Below are 16,841 nucleotides of genomic sequence, written 5' to 3'. Positions count from 1 at the left end.
TTGAAAACAGTTAAGCTGCTTAATATTTTTGTGGAAAGCTTGATAAATCTTTTTCTTTCATGATTCTTTGATGAATAGAAAGTAAAAAAAAAAAAAACATTTATTTAAAATAGAAACATTTTGTAACATTATAAATGTATTTTCTGTCAGTTTTGCTTGAATTAATACTTGCTGAATAAAAGTATTAATTTCTTTTAAAAAACATTTTTTTTATAATTGTTTTATGTACAGTTTGGAGTAAAATATGACCAGAACATGTTCTTGACAGGCTTCATGGGATTCATAGATTTATAAATGTGTGTGTTTAGGTTTTCTGACAGATGATCCATACGACTTTGCAAATTCCTGGGCCATGAAAGGGGCAGATGAACCCTGTAAACGCGTCTTGCCCCCATCGCAGAGCTGCAACAGCACCGGAGAATCAGCAAAAGTCAGATGCTTGTCCATTGTGTGTCATATATGCACAGTCACACTTAAGATTAGGGTCCAATTTTCACTATTAACTATGTCTTTTGGCTCAACAAACTCCTATATATTAATAGTTAGTAGGTATTTGTTAAGTTTAGGTATTGGGTAGGATTAAAGGATGTAGAATAAGGTCATGCTTCATAAGTATTAATAAACAGCCAATATTATTATAGTAATATACATGCTGATAAGCAACTTGTTAATAGTGAGAATTGGACCCTAAACTGAAGTGTTACCGATTGCACTTTTTGCGATTTTTCAGAGTGTGTATGCGTGTGTTTCAGGATCAGATGTCACAGTGTGAGGCCATGAGGAGTTCAGCACTCTACCTGCGTTGTGCTCACCTCGTGGATGCGGCTGCGTTTGTGTCCGTGTGTGAGTCTGATGCCTGTCACTGCAGAACGGGAGATGAGTGCGTGTGTCAGGCCTTGCTGGAGTACGCCCGCACCTGTGCCAATCACGGCGTCACACTGTCCAACTGGCATGTGCAGAGCCAGTGCTGTGAGTAATCTCACTTTCACACTCATATAAATACATTTCATATCTGATATCGACTATGTGTATATTCACATATGTATGTTGCCATTTGCTCAGCCCCTAAGTGTCCTGTTGGCATGGAGTACAGAGACTGCACCCCGATCTGCTCCACGTCCTGTCAGAGTGTAAACATCCAGGAAGTCTGCAAGGAGGAGTGTGTTGATGGCTGCAGCTGCCCAGGTGAGAGTGATACCGGTCAACCAATCTAGAAAAATTCAATTTACCTTAATTACATTTTTGCTTCATTGTACTGTTTATGGCCTCTCTCTTGTGTGTTCTTAATGTCAGCTAAGTTGATGCTTTAATATTAAATAATGACTATAACTAGATGTACCGCATGGCGGTACAAAATATGACCGCCGCTCAGGCCTGCACTGGCTTTCCACAAAAATAAATGACGTGGAGCAATTTGGCTGTATTGCGTGTTTATGTATATACCTAAAAAAAGTAGTAGTATGTGCATGTCTGTCTGTGTGTGTGTGTGTATGTGTGTGTGTTTGTGTGTGCGCATGTGTGTTTGTGTGTGTGTGTCTGTGCATGTGGATTTGTATGTGTGTGTATGGATGTGTGTCTGTGCGTGTGGATGTCAGTGTGTGTGCATGCTTGCGTTTGTTTGTATTCCTGCATGTGTGTGTGTGACAGTATCATCCTAAACCAGCAACCCTTCGCTCAACAGCACCATCTACAGGCCGATGAGTGTACAGTCACTAAATGTGCACATAAATGAATTTATTTTATACCCCCCCATGGATGAAATTCTACGAAACTTAGCATACCCCCAGAGGATGTCAAGTTAATCATACACATGAAATATGGTGCAGTTCTGAACATCTCCACTGAAGATAGGGGCGATTAAAGCAGAATAATATTGCATTTTCATTTTTTATGGGAGGGGCGCAAATCACAAATGAGTGATTATGGGCTAGGTTGATGTGGGCCCTTAAGACCAACATACCATAAAAATTTCTTCATCCTCGGTTCCACGGTTCAAGTAGTTATTTAGGAAAAACTGAATTTTTTGGGTTTGGGGGGGCCCAGCGCGGGGGGGGGAGTGGCCCCCGGGGACCAAACGAAATTTTTCCGTAAAAGTCTAGTGGGGCTACATGCCCACCAAATTTCATGTTCCCCGGTGTTTCGGTGTCCCTGGTATCGTTGACGAAAAATTCAGTAGATAAAAAAAAAAACTTTTGACAATCCCTATTTGATCATAATTATACACTACCATTTAAAAGTTTGGGCTCTTTAAGATTTTTTCTTTGAAAAAAATGAATACTTTTAATATTCATATTTAAGCAAGGATGCATTAAATTGATCAAAACAGTATTACAATTCATTTAATCAAAGAGTCCTGAAAAAATGTATCAGTTTGCACATAAATATGTGTTCAACATTGATAATATTAAGAAATGTTTCTTAACGCCGAAAAATCTGCATTTTAGGATGATTTCTGAAGGATCATGTGACACTGAAGACTGGAGTAATGATACTAAATATTCAGCTTTGCATCACAGGAATAAATAACATTTTAAAATAAATCAGTTTTAAAAAAAATTCACAATATTACTGTTTTTACTGTATCTTTGGTCCAATAAACGCAGCCTTGGCAAGCATAAGAAACTTCTTTCAAAACCATTTAAAAATCGTATATACCGACCCTAAACTTTTGAAATGGTTGCGGTTTAAAAAAAACAAATAACACATTTAGTGAAGTTTGTTCTAATAAACATGGAAAAAATATTTTATAGATATATTCTCTGATGCAACTGTGTGCAATCTAACTTTTTAGGTTAATTTATCTTTAGATATTTTTACTGAAAAACAAGACAAAGAAACTGACCACCAATGATAATGTTTATCTTACCTTTATCGTACTTTTTCCTGCTTAGTGTTGATGAATGTGTGAAATGTGTTTGTCAGCGGGAAAGGTGTTGGACGGAGATCGTTGTGTTGACGTGTCTCAGTGCTCCTGCACGCATGCTGGACGCAGCTACCCTCCTGGTTCCTCCATATCGCAGGACTGCAACACATGGTGGGACACACACACCCACCCACACACACATATACACACATTACAAAACAATGCATTCAAATACTACTTTATCTGCACACATTCACTTAAACTCACCTTCACTTTTAGCGTCTGTCGCCATGGATCATGGGAATGTACTAACGAAGGATGTCCTGGTAAATGTGAATTTGTTACTTTTTCAAATTTAACTAACCTTCCAATAATTAATTTAATGCTTTGAATTGCAATTGCAGTTTTAATGTTGACATTATATCTGATGAAGAAACATTGCTTTCTAATCGATTTATTCCTCTGTCTCTTCTTAGGGGGGTGTCTTGTGACAGGACAGTCCCATTATAAGACCTTTGACGATAAGTTCTTCACCTTCAGTGGGATTTGTCAGTATCTGCTCGCTAAAGACTGCCAGAGCAACACTTTTTCTGCCATCATTGAGACTGCACAGGTCTGAAATCTTCTGTGAAATCTACACTTGTGCTTGTTTGTTTATCTGTGTGCTTATGGTTGTATTTTTCTGCTGAAGTGTGCAGATGACCAAGATGCCATCTGCACACGGTCAATTACACTGAGATTCCGAGATCTGGCCAATCAGACGGTTCACCTCAAGCATGGGGGCGTGGTCTCTGTGGATGGAATGGATGTGAAAACACCCTTAATTAATGGTCTGTCAAGTAGCAAAATACACACAATGCATAAACAGAACATATAGATACAATGCCTTTTTTTCTTCAAATTCATGACAGCTGCAATGTAATACTGATGTACAAATCATAGCGCAGCATAACAGTAATGTGTTTGTGTGTAGGTCCCCTAAGAGTGCAGAATGCGGTGTTGTCATCTGTAAGACTGCGTTACGGTGACGATCTACATCTGGATTGGGATGGCAGAGGACGTGTTTTGCTGAAGGTGTGTGTGTGCCCTGCTGGAAAAAACAGGCTATACACTGAAAAAAAAAAAAAAAAAACATTTAAAACTTTTCACTCAGAAATTGCTAGTAAATTTCACACATAAATATTACAGAAAATCTTAAACTGTTAACTGTTTTTAGTATTTAAAATTACAAATTAAACTTAAAAATGTTACATGATGCAATTTAGAAATGTTGACTTTGCAGCTAACTGAAATAAATAAGTTTAAAAGTACAAAGATGACTAAAGCTGAAATAAAAATAAATGTAATCTAAGTTGAAATATTAAAAAAACTAATTTCATAACAAAAGCACTAAAACCTGAACTAAAATGAAAAAGAAAACTGATACAAAAAAGTGAATTCAAAATATTAATTAATAGTATATACAGTAAATAATACTAAAATAACACTGATTATCATTTATTTACTCTCAGTTGTTGTTCGAAAACTGTGTGACTGTTTGCCATTAAAAAATGAACATTTTTGACAGCGCTTTCCACAGAATGAAGATGAATATGAACTGAGGCATATTTCAAAGCTTTTGAAGCCTTTTGCACCCCAAAATGCATTGGAATATAGTTGTATGGACTGTTTTTATAATAACTGTGACAGTTTTATGATGTAAGTTTTATGTTTGTTTTTTTTTTTTTTTTTTTTTAAAGCTTGGTAGCCTCAGTCAATCACCTAAACCACATTGAATTAACAAACAACAAGCTTGGACCATCCAGAAACCTTGTAAAACAAATCTACCACTTTAAACTGGTTTTAGCTGGAATTTCCAACAGCGTGGATCACATGTCATGTGTGTGAGAATGCTAGGTGCTTTATGCACTCAAAATAATGCATAAATAATTCCCATGTACATATAGAGTCTGTCTATGAAATGCAGAATCTGGGACATGTATCAAATATTCCCATGCTGCAAACCTGATATGTGAGCATATGTGTGTGTGTGTGTGTGTGTGTGTGTGTTTGCAGCTAAACCCTGCCTTTGCTGGGAAAACGTGCGGTCTGTGCGGTAATTATAATGGTAACCAGGGAGACGACTTCTTAACAGTGGGCGGGCTGGTGGAGACGCGCGTCGAAGGATTCGGCAACGCGTGGAAGATGAACGCAGACTGTGATGATCTTCAATTGCAACACTCAGATCCCTGTATTTTAAATCCTAAGAGAGGTATACACAAACACACACAAGGTTGTGACAAAAAAAAAAATTCAACATCAGGGGCACAGATATCAAATTTTAAGAATCTGTCATTTAAAGAACATACTGACCACTAATCTGAGTATTGGCCGGTATGTAGTGGTTATGCATATTTATAAATGCATGATGTCATGATTTATAAATGCACTGAACACTAGAGGGCAACAAAGACTAGCAGTTAACAACCTGATAGATTTGTATGTGTGTAGTGCGTTTTTCAGAAGAAGCCTGTGCTGTGCTGCTCTCTGTGAAGTTTGAAGCCTGTCATGATGTGGTCAGCCCTGAACCATATGTGAAAAACTGCCGCTATGATGTGTGCTCCTGCGCAGACGGCAAAGAGTGCCTGTGTGATGCCGTCCACAGCTATGCAGCCGCCTGCGCAGCCAAGGGAGTGCTAATCAACTGGAGGGGTCATGGATACTGTGGTATGTCTCATTCTGACTGTAGGTTAAGAGTTAAGACAGCAAAACAGTACCAAAACGGCTGAATAAACATACTAAATAAAGTTCATAAAAAAGTATCCCATCATGATAGAAAACCAAATGTGTGTGTGTGTGTGTGTGTGTTTGAGCAGAAATGACCTGTCCGGATGACCAGGTGTACGAGATTTGTGGGAACGTGTGTAATCAGACGTGCCGGTCTCTATCGCTGCCTGACAGTGATTGTGATGGGTTCTGTGAAGAAGGCTGTTTCTGCCCCAGAGGACTCTTCCTCAGTGACGCAGGGGAGTGTGTGCCACCCGAACACTGCTCGTGCCACCATAACGGAGAGATCTTTGAGCCCAACGACATGATCGGTGACCATCACGCCATCTGGTTAGCAGGGAAAAAACACAGTATTTTACTATACAGTTACACATCAGGTTTCTTTGATAGCTTGATGTTTGGTCAACTGCCTGTGTCTCACCGGACTCATATGATATTAAACGTAAAGTGTTTACATGACACAGACTAGCGTCATATTGAAATTACTACTAGGCACTAACCAGAATATTGGCTTTAATTTAATTGAAATTTGAATAAACATTGAACATGAAACATTTATGTGTATATATTTATTAGTTTTTTTTTTAATGTTATTTCTTTGTGTAGTGTATGTGAGAGTGGATCCATGCAATGCACTTCTAATGAAGCCACTGGATCAACTCTGACTGACCTCTTCTTTGACGATCATTCTTCTTCAAGAGGTATTCCATGCTTTCATAATTTTTAATGGAGCACAACTGGACACAAGTGGACAGAATATTGTAGTTTAGATAAATGGAGTACATATAATGAATTCTTTGTGTGTGTGTTTCACCTGTAGGGCGGCGCGCTATCTCTTGTCCACCTCCACTGCAGCGGTTTGATTGTGGAAGTGCAAGGGATGCTGGGATAGAGTGTGCTAAGACCTGCCGGAATCTGGACCTGGAGTGTGTCAGTCAGGGATGTGTGTCTGGCTGTATGTGTCCACCTGGAACGGTAAGTATCAAAGTGAATACGAAATGTTCTAATGAACCGTTTTGAAACTTCATATCATTAAGGCTTATATTCATAAACCAAGTTGGATTGGTAAATTATGTATAGAACTATATTTATACAACTTTTTACTGTTTTGATAAAAAAAATTGTGAAAAAAAAATGAAAATATACAACCATTCAACAGTTTGGGATTCTTTAGTAGTCTCTTACACTCACCAATGCTGCCTTTATTTGATCAAAAAGAAATGAAATAGTAATATTGTGAAATATTATTGTCATTTAAAACAATTGTTTTCTATTTGATTACACTTAAAAATGTACTTTATTCCTGTGACACAAAGCTGAATTTTCAGCATCATTACTCCAGTCTTCAGTGTCACACGATCCTTCAGAAATCATTCTAATATGCGGATTTGCTGCTCAATAAACATCTATTATTATTAATAACGTTGAAATCATTTTTGGGATTTCTTTCAGAATTCTTGGATGAATGTTTTATTTGAAATATAAATCTTTTGTAAAAGTATAAATATTAGACATTTATGTGTTACTGTTTACTTGGGATTTCAAAACTGTAATGTCAGTAATTTTAACACCACATTATGATTAGAAAAATTTGCTAAATTATTTAAACAATTCATATTATCTACAGCATATTATAGTTACTTTTCTACATAAATAAAAAAAATTTTTTTTATATTTACAACTTTTTAGGCTACAAAAAAGATAATTGTGTCATTTTATGGGTGTTTGCAGGTTCGACACAGAAGAGAATGCATTCCACAAGACCAGTGCCCTTGTTACCATAACAACCGCCCCTATGCCTCAGGACAGAGCATTAATGTGGACTGCAACACCTGGTAAATGAGCCAATCATGGATCTTCTACAAGCTGACACTGGTGCAATGTTATGTATTTGTTGCGTACATCAGATGACAAGTAGGCCTATAAACATTCATATTATTGTGTTACTATTACATTTCCCTTTCTTTCCCAGTGTTTGTGAGAAGCGTCAGTGGAAGTGTACACAGCGTGTGTGTGACGGTGTGTGTCGTGTGATAGGAGAGACACACTACATCAGCTTTGATGGACTGAAGTTCTCGTTTCCTGGACCTTGCCAATATGTTCTAGCTCAGGTAAAGTCAATATTCTCGCTCTCTTGCTCTCTTTTCTCTTCTGTCCCTCATATTTTCGCTCATTCTTCTGTGTCCGTCTGAGTAGGATTACTGCAACGGATTGGATGGCACGTTCAGGGTTCTGGTGGAGAACTCCGCTTGTGGGATCGCAGGTTACCGCTGCAGTAAAAGCATCACAGTGATGTACATGGGAGGACTGATTGTAATGGAACATGGCGAGGTAATACTAAAATTGATTTATAGAGTTATATTTGACTTTATAAAGCAGATAGCTAAAGTCTTGGATGCTATTGTCAATAAAACGTTATGCTGTTGTCAATAAATGCACAGAACAGCAACAGATATTTTCTTGGCAGATCAAACATAGATTGGATGGATGGATGGATGGATGGATACAATGGTATGATTCAGTATGTGCTATGTTCAGGGAACTACTGTCAAATAAATATAAAGAAAATTAGAACAAATAATAAAACTACAAGCAACAGCACAAATAAATACAATAGAGCACTTATTAAAATAAAATATTCATTTTCAGGTTTTTCAGGTAGGTCTAACATTAGTTTTTTTAGGTACAGAAATTGTAAAATGACATTACATATTTGACTGTATAAATTAAAGATGAATCCTTATTGAAGTTACAAAAGCTATTCAATCTAGAGCAGTGAGTGTTTTCCTTGTCTTTTGTTGTTTGATTAACATTAAAAGCACAGACAGCAGGAATATTAGCGCGCTATCACTTTAAGATAATACACGGATACAGTTCACACTGATACTGATACACTTGCTGTTTCATTCACTTAAGACGTAACCAACTATGCCTGCTAGGATACTCACCAAGACGGGCATATTGATATAATTTTTGTGTGAATTTGTCCGTTGAAGTGCAAAACTTGAAAGACTTCAATATTTGCGTGCTGTCTGAGACTGTCTTCACATGAGCGCGCACACACAATCTTCTCACAGCGCGCGCAAGTTCCCATTCATTTGATCATTGCTGTTGTAATGTATTGGGAACCCAGAATGTGTATCCATCAACAGACACATGCATTAACTGTCTGTTTTACTCGGTTATTTTCAGTAAATCATATTATAGATGCGTCGTCAGATTTAAGATGAACCGTGGTGCAAGTGCGCGCCGAACCCTGGGTGGAGAATGGTACGGTTAGATTTTTACCGAGAGAACCGTTACACCCCTAATACATACATAGAACCATACATACATAGATACATGCATAGATATAGATACATAGATCCAGTGTATAAAAAAGTCACACTTGCAATATCTGCTAGGTTGCTTAAATATAAAAGATTTTGTGGATTGTTAAATTATTCATCCACTAGCTTACTGTATGTTATGACAAGCATCATGTGTGAAGTAAAAGCATACAGGCTTTTTTGCTTTCTTTCTCTGTTGTCTTCTTCTGTAGGTGAGGATGAAGAGGCCTGTGTTGAAAGAGACAGTGGTTGAGATTGTGCGCTCTGGACAGTATTACATCATCCTTCTGGGTAAACACATCTCCATCACCTGGGACACAGGGACCCGAATCTCACTGCAGATCAACGGACATTACAGGGTAACACGCATACAAAGAAAAACACACACACATCTGATCTACCTAGCTATCTAAATGAGCACATACCATAGACGACTTATTTTTTTGTTGTTAAATAAAGCATTTTTAGAGTAAAAAATTATTTATGAATCGAATATTATGAATAAAAAATCTTTTTTATCTTTAAGCAATGCTTTAAGCATTTTTTTTTAAATGTTAAGATAAAATAATGAATGAAAAAGATTTGAATTCTTTTTACCTTTTAGCATGTTCTGGCTTGAAAGTGAGTTTTTGTCAGATTAACCACGTAAACAAAAAAGAATAATCATTTTATAGAGTTTAAATGATTTATGAATCCAAATGTATGTATAAAATATGATTTAGAATGATTTATTTGTACCTTTGTCCATGTCCACAATATGGGTTTTTGTCTGATTTATCTAGTTAATTAAAAAAAGATTTATGAATAAAAACTTCAGAATAAAATGTTTTGAATCATTTTTATATTTGAACATGTACCCAGTGAGTTCATACATTTTTGAGTTAAAAATAATTTATGAATTCAAATGTATGTATACAATATAATTTTGAAATAGTTTTTACTTTCAAGAATGTCTGCAATATGGGTTACAACTACTTATCTTAGAATAAACAGTTGGGAAATGAAATTAATTTGTGTGTGTTTAAGGGGAAAGTCTGTGGCCTTTGTGGAAATTTTGATGGCAGTCAGAATAACGATCTGTTGAGCAGCAGTAACCAGATGGAGGTTGGCGCTGCAGACTTTGGAAACTCGTGGAAAGTTCGACCTAGCTGTGCTGACGCTGTCCCGGTGAGTTACATCACGGCCTGAACTGGAGTGTTTTATTAGAGCAAGCCAGAACATAGAGACATGAAATGATCTGAGATTACATTATTTTGATTTGCATGCAGGTGCTGTCTCAGTGCAGCACAGACATGGTGAAGCTGGTGACGGTGGAACAGTCCTGCCGTGTGCTCACCAGCACCATCTTCAGGGAGTGCAATGTTGTGGTTGGTAACACTTATACTCAATAGTCACAATTAAATGATGACAATACACTAACATGTGGTCATTACTCCGCTTTCTTACTACTTCTTACACTTGTTTACTTTTTACTCTGACTGTATCAGGTGGACCCTGAGCCGTACTGGGACATCTGTACTCATGACACATGCTCGTGTCCATCGGTCGGTGACTGTGCATGTTTCTGTAACACCATTGCCGCATACGCTCATGAATGTGCTCAGAAGGGGCTGCTGGTGAACTGGAGGTCCAACGACTTATGCCGTAAGTTTCACCACTGTACCCCTGAGCAAGGCACTTAATTTAAAGGTAATTTACTCACCCACTTGTCGTCACAAACCCGACAGACTTTCTCTCTTCTGCAGAACACAAAAGAAGACATCAGGTAGAATGTTAACACTCTTTTACACAATGAAGTTGAATGGGTTTAGAAGCTCTCCATCTATTACTATCCAGTATTCCAAGTCTTATGAAACTGCATACAATAGTTCTGTGTTCTGAGAAATGTTTTTTATTATTATTATCAAATTAAAGGGCAATATTAACTGCCTGGAATATATTTTTCAGTGATATTTTACTTTTAACAAGGTATTTTCTAATTCTAACCACATAAAAACATGCATATATATGTTGCATATTGCATAACTGCATAACTATATTGCCAAAAGTATTGGGACACCTCTCCAAATTATTAAATTTAGGTGTTCCAATCACTTCCATGGCCACAGTTGTATAAAATCAAGCACTTAGGCATGTAGACTGCTTCTACAAACATTTGTGAAAGAATGGGTCGCTCTCAGGAGCTCAGTGAATTCAAGTGTGGTACCTTAGGATAGGTTGCCACCTGTGCAATAAGTCCATTCATGAAATTTCCTCACTACTAAATATTCCACGGTCAACTGTTAGTGGTATTATAACAAAGTGGAAGCAATTGGGAACAACAGCAACTCAGCCACGAAGTGGTAAGCCACGTAAAATCACAGAGCGGGGTCAGCCCATGCTGAGGTGCACAGTGCGCAGAAGTCGCCAACTTTCTGTGGAGTCAATAGCTACATACCCCCCCCAAAATTTGTGTGGCCTTCAGATTAGCTTAAGAACTGTGCATAGAGAGCTTCATGGAATGGGTTTCCATGGCCGAGCCGCTGCATCCAAGCCTTACATCACCAAGTGCAATGCAAAGAGTCGGATGAAGTGGTGTAAAGCACGCCGCCACTGGACTCTAGAGCAGTGGAGATGTGTTCTCTGGAGTGACGAATCACGCTTCTGTCTGGCAATCCAATGAACGAGTCTGGGTTTGCCAGTTGGCAGGAGAACGGTACTTGCCTGACTGCATTGTGCCAAGTGTAAAGTCTGGTGGAGGGGGGATTATGGTGTAGGGTTGTTTTTCAGGGGTTGGACTTGGCCCCTTAGTTTCAGTGAAAGGAACTCTTAATGCTTCAGCATAACAAGACATTTTTGGACAATTTCATTCTCCCAACTGTGTAGGAACAGTTTAGGGATGGCCCCTTCCTGTTCCAACATGACTTGGCACCAGTGCACAAAGCAAGGTCCATAAAGACATGGATGAGCGAGTTTGGTGTGGAGGAACTTGACTGGCCTGCACAGAGTCCTGACCTCAACCCGATAAAAGACCTTTGGAATGAATTAGAGCGGAGACTGCGAGCCAGGCTTTCTCGTCCACCATCAGTGCCTGACCTCACAAATGCCCTTCTAGAAGAATGGTCAAAAATTAAACCTTGTGGAAAGCCTTCCCAGAAGAGTGTGGAATGGGATGTCATTAAAGTTCATGTGCATGTAAAGCCAGACGTCCCAAAACTTTTGGCAATATAGTACCACCCATGGTACGTATCACGATACTCTAATGTCGTACCACCAACTGCTGCCCGCCCAGCCTTAGCCCATTGTTGAGGTTGACCCTATTTTACCTTGTCACAAAAAATGTTTTCTTCCTTAACATTTGAACTAGGGGTGTAACGGTACACATATTCGTCCCGCAAATTTTACGAATACAGCGTTGTATCATAACCACCATAAACCACCAATTATTGCAATAAGCTCCACGTTATGTTACTTTCAATAAGAAACAAAGTGTCATTTTCCAAAATAATGTCCATTTTATCACGAAATTCAAGCAATGTCGTTTTGACGCTCTTAAATGTGGCGTGACAGATCACTATATAGGCGCCAGTTTAACCCTTCAACCCAAAGGCAGATTATTCCCTGAAATAAGTACTACAGAAAGTCAAACTTTACAATATTGTTTGCTAAATGACTGTTTACCTACAGCACTGAGCTGTGAGGAACTGAATAAGGACATAGGGGTGGAGTGTGAGTGGAGATATAACGCCTGTGGTAGCGCTTGCCCTCCCACCTGCCAGCATCCTGAACCTCTGAGCTGTCCCATCACATGTGTGGAGGGATGCCATGCTGTCTGCCCACCAGGTAGCATCAATTCACAGATACCTACAAGAAAATTGACTTCATAGACTTCAATCTCACTTTTGTTCGCACATTCACTCGTTCTGTCTGCTTCAATCCCTCAGGGCAAGTTTTAGATGAGATTCTGAGGAAGTGTGTGGAACCGTCACAGTGTCAGGTGTGTGTGCATAACGGAGAGAGAATCTCCCATGGAAAACAGTTCATCATTAACCATGAAGATCCTCATCTTTGCCAGATATGGTATGCTATGCCACATATTGTTTTCATCTCCATCACTCATTACTCTATCGTTAGCCTCATAGCATAATTGGCTAAGTAATATTTAAAAAAAAATTACTTAGGCAATTATGCTATGAGGCTAACGCTATGTAGATTGTTTAGGTCAAGAGAATTTAGGTCAAATGTAATCTCAAAATTTAAAAAAATAGGAAATTGGAAAGAGAGATTGTTATATAAGATGTTATACAAGTAGTATTTATTTTTATTAATATTTGTAGCTTTTATTTATCTATTTTAGTTTTCATTTTAATATGATTATTTATTTACTTATTAACATATTATATTAACACGTTATATTAACATTATATTTCAATGCATATTTGTATATAATTGAAATGTCTGTACCATTTATATATAAACAGTGTGTATATATATATATAGATATAGATATAGATATAGATACATAGACTAATTTGCAACAAAATAACTGTAAGAAAATAATTTTTATACTTTATAAAACAGGTTCTAAACCTTTTTTTGTGAGATTCATCCATTTGTTATGTTTTCAGTCACTGTGAGAGCAACACGCTGACGTGCGGGCCATGTCCTACAACTGGTTTGGCCTCCACACTAGCACCAACCACTGTCAGCAACACTCCTACGCCACTCCCATTTTCCACTCCGGTGCCAGCTGATGCCTGTGATAGGGCGATGGACCTGGCCTTCTTAGTGGACGGCTCCTCTGCTTTGAGTAAAGACGACTTCAGTTTAATCAAGCTCTTTATCCTCCGGGTGGTGGATCGGTTCAGAATGGGCTCTGCCCACACTCGCGCCACGGTTCTGCCCTTCCACTCCGGCGTGAAAGGTTATGACATGATGGTGCAAAAATGGATCTTTAAGAACACGGTGCGTGATCTGCCTTACACTGGTGGTGATGTCGCATTTATGGACGAGGCAATAAAATATCTAGCAGTATACATTTACGATAAAAACAAGCGCGAGCACGCAGGGCGAGTCGCTATATTGCTGACGGCGAGCTCAAATCCTAGGCCCATGCGTAGTTCTCAGCGTCTGCTGCGTAAAAAAGACATCACCATCGTCACTGTAGCTCTAGGGCCTGACGTCAACATGGCACAGGTTAATGAGATCACGGAGGCCACGCCCAGCAGTCGCTCATACATAGTGAGCAGCGTAGCAGACCTAGACGATGAGGCTCTGGCCATCACAGACTACCTCTGCACTTTAGGACTGGAACCTGAACTCCCAAAGAAACCCCCTACCAGAAAGCCCAGCACCACTTCAGTCGCCCCAACAACTACCACAACCTCTAAACTCACTGCCGCCACGGTTCCACCAACCGCTGCCATTGTAACCTCATTTCCTAGCATCCCCAGTCCTGGAACGACATTTCCTCCGCCCACAGTAACAACATATGAGATTGTCTTCCTGTTGGAAAGCTCAAATGCAGTGGGTGAGGAAGGCTTCAATGAGACACGTGATGCTTTGGTCGATGTTATCGCTTCACTCGATCAGGAAGAGGTGGAGAATCTACGGATCACGGTGGTGCAGTACTCACTCACGGTTACTGTGGTAATCAGCCGCATGGAACTGCAGCACAGGCAACAAGTGCTGCAGAGAATGCGACAGTTACGTTGGACCAAAGGTGCAGAGGTCAACACAGGCCATGCCATCCGTTCTGTATATGAGACTGTCACTTCAGACACACCAAGTAATACACCAGACCAGATGGTGTTTCTTATAACACAGAGCCCTCCGACGGACGTCATTCAGCGGCCTCCGAGCTCCACTCATAAGAAAGTGTATCCGATTGGGATCGGCCCACAGATTCGATACGAGGATCTTGCACAGTTGAGCTTCCCGGATGAACCGTTCATGCTAGATAATCCCTCGGACCTTAAGATACTGCGGCCCATGCTGATCAATATCAGTAAAACAATCAGGAGGCCTCTGCTGCCCACACTACCACCGAGAGCCACACTGCCCCCTTCAGGTCAGATACAACAATGCTACACTCTCTTCAGATTTTTCTGATAAAAATTGTAGTTGCAATTTAAAATGCAATAAAAAAGGTTGCTGTGCTTGTTTGTAGTGCTTCACAATTTGGCCAATAAATTGTATAATCAATGACTAGAAAATTTAAATGATAATAAAAATATTAAACAAAATAAGAAATATTACTTTTGTAAATAAATAGTATTTAAATAATATTTAAAAATAAACCACTACTAATAATAATGTTTATTTTATAGTACAACTGTACTGTAAATTTATGTTTGTCTTAATTTCTACATTTTCAAACACTAAACCATTGAACCTTTTGGTAAAAACCTACAAGGAGGCTTTTTTGTTGACAAAAGCCTGTTTATTAGTGCTTCTCATTAGATATCTGAGAAGATGGTTGGCGCATGTTGCATTTCTAAATTCATGTTATAAGTGACTCAAGCAGAGATGAGTTCATGTGGAGCAGCATTTACTGCGAACAAAGCCACTCTGAAACACTGGATCACGAGTTGCTTGTGTTTAAAAGAACACAGTGCCGCACTTCACTCTGAAACACTGTGTATATATTTATTTAATTAAATCGCAGCCTTTGCAATTTGATAATCACAACCAAATCGTGATTTTAGGATAGTTCACACAAAAATGAAAACTCACTGCTTGACACAAAATAAGATATTCTGAAGAATGTCTGTAACATCATAACAGTTGATTGACCCCATTGACTTCCATAGTATTTTTTCCCCCATACCATGGAAGTCAATGGGCCCCATCAACTGTTTGATTACCGACATTCTTCAAAATATCTTCTTTTGGTTTGGAACAACTTGAGGGTGAGTAAATCATTGAAATAACTTTTATTTTTGGGTGAACTGTCCTTTTAATCGTGCAGCTCTGCTACATTCTTTCATTTCAATTGTCATCACAGTCTATTCCACTGCACAAGGTCTTTTTCATCTCAGTTCTCAGATTTTTCATTGACAAGGAATGTGATTGCTGTAATTTCAAAGAATAAAAGATTAAAAAGGACTAGTGAGGCAGTAGAGAGAGTGACTGGTGCGCAACAATGAAAAGATGTAATTCCCTTAATTACTGTGGAAATTGGCTGGCAAATGAAGCAGAAACATGGTGTTGTACACCAAATGATCGAAAATTATTGGATTTGGATTTGGCAGTGGCAGTGGCGCAGTGCTAGCCTGTCAGACGTACTACTTTAGTTTAAAATTAAGAACTCCTAAATGACAAATACATTAGTCTGTTAAGACCTTACTCTAATTAAAATGTCAGATGGCTAATTTCAGATGGCATATCAAATTATTAATCCTATACATTTTATTACTACAAGAATTCTTTCTAGAAATGAGTGTATGACAAATTATGTTGGTTTGACAATCTATCTGGCTGGCCAAGCAATCATGAAGAACGCCTAAGAAACAATCTACCATCTTCCTAGTAAAAAATAAACTCCCTAGCACAAAGTATATGTAACATTTATCTCTTTTGCAACAGCCTGAGCAACCAGACTACTTAAGGCCTAGATAATCTAAACGTCAAAGCTTTTTAAACGTTAAGACTTTGTCAAGTCAATATTCAAATGTTGTCTTTTCTAGTTGTTGAATGCAAGGACAGGCAATACAAAGATGCTTACAGAGTGAATACATAAATGCTTTCTTTGTAATTCTATGTGTGTGTGTGTTTGCTCAGTGCCGTGTTCAAAGCCCATGGACGTGCTGTTCCTGTTGAGAGCCTCTTCTGATAACCAGTTCGAAGACTTGAAAACATTTGTGAGAACTATTATAAAGAGCACAAATATTGGTAAGTCTCCG

At 38.6% G+C, this 16,841-nt stretch overlaps 1 protein-coding gene across 1 annotated transcript in view; it reads left to right on the top strand.

The window, feature by feature from the left end:
- The window catches only part of vwf (von Willebrand factor), a 38,658-nt gene that overhangs the window by 4,020 nt on the left and 17,797 nt on the right, over nucleotides 1–16,841 (top strand). The window contains exons 6-29 of the mRNA XM_084409554.1: nucleotides 309–430; nucleotides 753–969; nucleotides 1,063–1,185; nucleotides 2,923–3,034; nucleotides 3,143–3,189; nucleotides 3,340–3,476; nucleotides 3,555–3,693; nucleotides 3,837–3,937; nucleotides 4,919–5,114; nucleotides 5,354–5,569; nucleotides 5,719–5,959; nucleotides 6,236–6,330; nucleotides 6,450–6,604; nucleotides 7,361–7,464; nucleotides 7,602–7,740; nucleotides 7,826–7,960; nucleotides 9,171–9,317; nucleotides 9,985–10,125; nucleotides 10,227–10,325; nucleotides 10,446–10,602; nucleotides 12,625–12,780; nucleotides 12,882–13,017; nucleotides 13,566–15,007; nucleotides 16,720–16,830. Of these exons, the coding sequence (XP_084265680.1) occupies nucleotides 309–430; nucleotides 753–969; nucleotides 1,063–1,185; nucleotides 2,923–3,034; nucleotides 3,143–3,189; nucleotides 3,340–3,476; nucleotides 3,555–3,693; nucleotides 3,837–3,937; nucleotides 4,919–5,114; nucleotides 5,354–5,569; nucleotides 5,719–5,959; nucleotides 6,236–6,330; nucleotides 6,450–6,604; nucleotides 7,361–7,464; nucleotides 7,602–7,740; nucleotides 7,826–7,960; nucleotides 9,171–9,317; nucleotides 9,985–10,125; nucleotides 10,227–10,325; nucleotides 10,446–10,602; nucleotides 12,625–12,780; nucleotides 12,882–13,017; nucleotides 13,566–15,007; nucleotides 16,720–16,830 (4,668 nt within the window). The remainder of the gene's footprint in view (nucleotides 1–308; nucleotides 431–752; nucleotides 970–1,062; nucleotides 1,186–2,922; nucleotides 3,035–3,142; nucleotides 3,190–3,339; nucleotides 3,477–3,554; nucleotides 3,694–3,836; nucleotides 3,938–4,918; nucleotides 5,115–5,353; nucleotides 5,570–5,718; nucleotides 5,960–6,235; nucleotides 6,331–6,449; nucleotides 6,605–7,360; nucleotides 7,465–7,601; nucleotides 7,741–7,825; nucleotides 7,961–9,170; nucleotides 9,318–9,984; nucleotides 10,126–10,226; nucleotides 10,326–10,445; nucleotides 10,603–12,624; nucleotides 12,781–12,881; nucleotides 13,018–13,565; nucleotides 15,008–16,719; nucleotides 16,831–16,841) is intronic.

Source organism: Rutilus rutilus, assembly GCF_951802725.1.
Source record: "Rutilus rutilus genome assembly, chromosome: 5".
Classification (NCBI taxonomy): Eukaryota; Metazoa; Chordata; class Actinopteri; order Cypriniformes; family Leuciscidae; genus Rutilus; species Rutilus rutilus.
This window is presented reverse-complemented; position numbering and strand designations above follow the sequence as displayed.